At 37.7% G+C, this 6,000-nt stretch overlaps 1 protein-coding gene across 2 annotated transcripts in view; it reads right to left on the bottom strand.

The window, feature by feature from the left end:
- Positions 1–2,861: 2,861 nt before the first annotated feature.
- Positions 2,862–6,000, bottom strand: part of LOC137616264 (nuclear transcription factor Y subunit beta-like) — a 59,927-nt gene continuing 56,788 nt past the window's right edge. For both annotated transcript variants that reach the window (XM_068345883.1, XM_068345882.1), the window contains exon 6: positions 2,862–4,369. In XM_068345883.1, coding sequence (XP_068201984.1) covers positions 4,217–4,369 — 153 coding nt within the window. In that variant the 3' untranslated portion in view covers positions 2,862–4,216. The remainder of the gene's footprint in view (positions 4,370–6,000) is intronic.

The raw sequence follows: 6,000 nt of genomic DNA, 5'->3' as shown, positions 1-6,000 counted from the left end.
GGCAATTAACTTCTGAACCTTCTGAGATATTCCTGGGTTCAGAACTAGGGCCAGCCTCAGCTTCGGTTCCTTCACTAAAGGGAAAAGATTGCTCTTGGGCTACTTGGGAGCCAACAGAGCCACTCCTCCTTGGAAGGATCTCAGCATATTGAGGACCCTCAGCAGGGAATCACCTGTGATCTCCACTAGAGGATCCTCATATGGGGCTACATATCGAGGTAGTTTCTTGAAGACGCTCGTGATAAAGAGGTCGATCTGCAGCTCGGGGACTTGTTCCCATCTGGGAGAAAATAGGTCTGCGTCTATGGACCATTCTAACTCTATCGTCTTTTGAGCCCAAGTAGAACACCCCCTGTCACATTGCGGATCGATTGCACATGAACTGCTGACAGATGTCATCCCCTTAGGTAAGGGATGGTTAACGTCACCTAGACTGTATGAGACGTTCTCTAGTACTGTTGATTCTGACGTCTCATTATCGTTTCGATGTCCCAGATCAGCATTAGGAGGTCTGATCTGCGTGGAGAGAGTTTCCCCACCCATTACAGGACCAACATGGTCTTGGGACTTTTGGCTTTTGACCCCTGTTAGGGAAGCGATTAAGGAAGGACCAATATCAGTCTTTTTAGAGCTCTTCGAGCGTTTGATGCGTATCTTCTCCAGACTCTTAACGCATCTTTCAGCTGTGCTCTTAGCACTGGGTCTGTCATTATTGCAAACTAGAGAGAGTTCAGAACTCCTCCCTGTTAGCATCTTAGAATCCTGACCGACCCTGCGATCTCCTTTCACATTCCCAAGTGAAAGGAGAGTTGGTGTGACCACAGGTTTCAATGGTTTTTCAACCATTGAAGCCTTTGAGCTGGAGAGAATCGAGACTTCTTGAAGCTTATCTTGTATCCACGATGTTCCGGGAACCGGATCACTTCCTTGGATGTTCATAGACCAGCCACTACGGGTGCTGCCCACCCCAGCCTTTCGTCCAGGTACATTGTTGCCTGAACCATTTCTAGGCTTGGTTTTTGCGTGACTGCGTCTGCTAATCCCGTGAAGATACTTAGGACTGTGTCTAGTCCGACAAGTATCTTTCCTAGGATCTACGTTATCCTCTGTAACTTGAACCCTAGGTAGGAGGGGAGGGGGTGACTGACTGGAAGTTGCCAATAGACATCTTTCAGGTCTGACAAGACTGCGAACACCCCATTCTGAAACAGGGTCCTTATGTTCAGAAGGATTAACATTCTGAACTTGTTGTTTTATTTGAACTTGTTGAGTGGTGACAAGACCAGAATGACTCTTAGTTTTCTTGACTCCTTCTCGTGAACACCAAACAGCCTTCCCTGGAATTCGATGGACTATACTTTCCTTACCACCTGTATGCTCTAGAGCTCTAAGGTATACTCTTCCAGGAGGGTATTGGAGTGTAAGAAGAGTTGAGGAAATGATAGTGGAGGCATGTCTATCTCCCATCTTAGTCCCATCTTGATTAGGCCTTGGACCCAAGGATCGAAGGTCCAGCGATCCTGAAGGAACCTCCCTCCTACCAGAAGCGTCTCTTCGCTTCGTCTGATCAGCTGGTTTACTTATTCGACCGCTTGCCTGTGGCACCGTGGTCACTGCACGAGGGTAACTGGGGAAATGTCGAAAGTATACTATATCGCCTAGGTTAGGTTACCTAGGCAAGACGAGATCTCGGTTACCTAAATCACCGAAACTCTGACATATATGATTAACATAGAAAAGGAAAAATTATGCATATAAATACCTTTACAAGCATAAATTGCCTAAATAGCTTTCATAATTATTAACGCTATTTGCACCGGGAATGTCATTCTACTAACTAAATAACACATGCCTAACGAACGACAGCGCCCATGGCGCATCCGGTAACACACCTAGCTCCTAATCACAAAAAAAAATTACTCTAACTTCACTGTGAAACAGGAGCTAAATTACACACATTTTAAAGAATCAGTATTCAACTTTCCAGAGGGGAAAGAAGCTGGAGATTGCATAATAATCCTTGAAAAACAGTCGAAAATGTCTGATCAACAGGGAACACCACCATGTGAAATCGCTACAGAATTAGGAATGTCCGCCATCTTGGATATGGCGCTGTTGTGATACTCAATAGTAGGAATGGGAACTAAGGGTAACCTTGATACGGCTCCCCTTCTAATTTTCTAATTCTGCCACTTTCCCCCTCGAAGCGTAAACGCTATTCAGGGTGCAGATTGCTATGTGGCGTGTCAAGAATACGTCCCCTGATATTTTGTGATATCCTTGAGAGAAATTTAAGGATATTCTCGCCAGGAGTTAGAATTCTGGAGACCTAAAGGAAAATTGTCTGGGAATGTCACTGTAGTCAAATATCCCTTAGGAAGCTACTGTTAGGAACCTTCCATCAGGACGACATGGCTTGAACCCAAAGATATATATATATATATATATATATATATATATATATATATATATATATATACTGTATATATATATATATATATATATATATATATATATATATGCTAATAAGTTTTCCATGGTATGTCTCTCTGTATAACTGAAAATTTAAAAATGGTAATTTGTTTTGCTTGTAAATATCCGTTACCTAAGTTTTATAGCAGCTATACATGGTCAATATTTATGGAGCAATATTTTGGGCATCAATATTACTACGCGTAAATGTTAAGCGAAAAATCTCCAATGTGCTCCCTAATCAGTCAATATCTAAGCGCAGTGTCAAGCATTGAACAAAAATTTTACCATCACGGATCAAAAACAGACTACTCTTTTCTTTCTCTTATTCAGCTTTTAAATTCTTCGTCTCTTTTTTTTAAACATTGAGGGTTTCTAAATCAACTCCAATAACAGAAATCATAGATTTTATTTTCCTATTCACTCTACATCCAAGTGAGATAAGCAATACATTACAGGCAATGGTTGGTATTCATAAAACACGTAGTGTATTCTATTGCACGCAAATAAATATTTGTTCTTGCAGTCTTTTGGTGAATTCCAAAAGGAGAGGGATGGGTTAACCATCTGCTTTTAAAGACAAATTAAATGCCCATATCAGACTCTCCCTTTTTACGCATATTGTATATAGATTACTTCTACGGTATTATGAATACATGTACAGTATATGCACATATAGCAGTGTGCGAGTAGTGTTTATATACACACACCCAATTATTTTATTTCTAGCAAAATATTGTGCTCGGGAAAATTAAAATATGGTAGGGATACGGCAACAAAAATCACTTGCAATATAATAATGATTATAGGTAATGTAACATTTACTTACATAAATCTGAATATAAGTATTATATCACACTTATTGGGACAGATAAAATCTCATCTCTTCGTCAGCTGCAATATCCGAAAAGATTATTGTCAGATGGAAATAAAAAGATTACGTCACTGAATGTCATATCACAGGGAATGGTCAATATGCCCTTTAATACATTGAGTTCATTTCTAAATTTCTGTGAAAATTAATGGCAAATTAATACAAGATATCTCGAGGCCATCGCGTTAGTCAAATCGAAAGGATATATATGTGAAAAGTTATGATTTCATATAATTACAATGCTCTTGAATCAGTATCTGATGAACAAGAAAATGAGAGATAAAAAGAAAAAGTATATTATTGGACGATAAAAATAGCTTATTATACGCTTTGCCATTGCATAATAAGTACCTAATGGCGATTTAGAATTATCATAATTATTCAGATATGCAAATGTTAAATATCAACAACGGAAATTAAAATCCACTTTCTATTGCATTAATTCTCGTCTGACTGTAGTCCAACGGTCCATCCTTCCTGACAAATGTTTCAAGAAGACCCTAGGACTAAGGACAGACCCAAGCAAGCACAAAAATACTTCATAACTGTAATTGAAACATGTTTTTTGGTCTGTAGAGAATAATGATATTCGGGGACATTGCAGCAATATCCTATGCTATTCTGAAGTGCTAGAACGTCATGATATAGACAATGTTTTGATAGGTTTTGAGATAAACTTTCCAGAAGCCACTCAGGAAAAAATACTGTGGTATAGCTTCTTTATAGTTATATATCATCTGTTATGGTGAAAATCAATCTAACTCGTTACAGTTACGTAATAATTGCGATGGATCGTAGCTATAGAATCATCTGTTACAAAAAGCACTTTGGTAGGTGTCAAAAGAACTGCGGATATCGCACTTCCATTCCCTACATGTTGCTGACACCATCTTCTTCCAAGAGTCCTCGGTGTTGAGTACCAGGAGGGGGCCGATATCCGGCGTAGTTGTTCGGCAGAGCATTCTGGGCGAAGAACTCGTCGTAATTTCTGTTGTTTTTCTTTGGTTTGATGAACTCACGGACCTGTGGAAGATATAACATTAAATAGATTAAAAGAAGCCAAATTGTGTGTGTAAATTTAATAAGGAACATCAGTGACTACACATATAAAGGTCATACTGGAACACTATTTCTCCATTACTTCTTCTATCTAGGAAATGAACTTTTTCCCTATAATTTCCTAAGAATATCCTTATGATTCTTAAATACACGTGTATGTATTAGCACAAAAAGATGACAAATTTATTAATATGATATACAATTGTTCATTTATATACAGATGAATATGTTTAGATAAAGATATTAGATATCCAAATAGAAAAATGTACCGTCTTTTTATCAAGTAACTGAATATGCAAAGACACGCATTGTTAGTGCAACATTACGCCTTGTTAAAATGGAAAATTCTTAACCATAGAGATAAATCTAAAAGGTACAATTTCCACCAACAGATACGGCAGTGGTTCACTGGTTCATGGCCCCTTACCCAAATTGCCCGTAGTGTCATTACTCCGCCTTCCGTGATGAACTGTATATAATATAATATAATGGCCTTTGCAGCCATAAGAAACCATCCCTCTTTCTGTCCAACCTCTTAATTTTTCCTTCAGTGGTACTGCTGGATTTTCCCCTAACAGTACATAGGTGCTGAATGGTCTCCCAAGGCCTAGTGCATGGCCTTGCGACCCCAATTCATATGTTCAATTCAATCTTGCCCAAACGAGGAGCATAAGATCCTGGAGATCAAGAATAGTTCGGTAAATATGAAAAGGAAAGTCTGATATCGATTGAATTGTTACTGGTATAAAACTTGGCCAAATTGCAGATGGAAGTTACAAATTTGGCAGAAATATTCAGTTATTTTTTTTTTTTTTTTTTTTTTTTTTTTTTTTTTTTTTTTTTTTTTTTTTTTTTTTTTAGCAGCAAAGATATTAGCTGAGTTAGAGCCCTCCTTAAACATAAAGAAAAAAAAAACGTTACTGTAATGAATGTTAATCACCCTTATGAAGAAAATCCATGGTAAATTATAGAAAATCTTTATCAACTTGGAAGTAATTATTTTTTTGTCAGCAGGAACTATTTGGTAACCTATATGTAGATATATGTACGAAAATCTTTTCTTGCCTAAAGAAACTCTATGGTAATTCATGTGAATCTTTAGGCAATGTAGAACCATTGCATCCTTCTTGCCCAAAGAAACCCCATGGCAATCATTATAAAATCTTCAGCAACTTAGAAGTGAAAACCTTTTTTTCTGTTGAGACACCTTACAGAATTCGCTTTAAAAGTTGTCAATTTAGTGGCTGTATAGAAACTTCATAAGACCCATGTTTAATCTTGAACACTTTGCAAATGGTATGTCTATTTTTACTCCAGAGAAGATTTTGGAAGCCAATTTTGTAACACCTTTCCAAGAAAAGGTAGCTATACTTGATTAAACAGCATTGGAACTAATTAACTGAAATTACGGGAGACAGTTTTAATAACAATGCCAATTCTGGGTGAGGAAGAGAACTTTTTGTTGACCTTCGCGGATGGCTCTAAGACCAGATCCTTATTGACATAAACGAGGATGCTTATACTACTATAAGCTATTGTTCTCTATAACGATATATAAATACAGAAACTTTCATACATGATATCTAGTTCAGTTT

This window comes from Palaemon carinicauda, chromosome 22 (genome assembly GCF_036898095.1).
Source record: "Palaemon carinicauda isolate YSFRI2023 chromosome 22, ASM3689809v2, whole genome shotgun sequence".
Classification (NCBI taxonomy): domain Eukaryota; kingdom Metazoa; phylum Arthropoda; class Malacostraca; order Decapoda; family Palaemonidae; genus Palaemon; species Palaemon carinicauda.
This window is presented reverse-complemented; position numbering and strand designations above follow the sequence as displayed.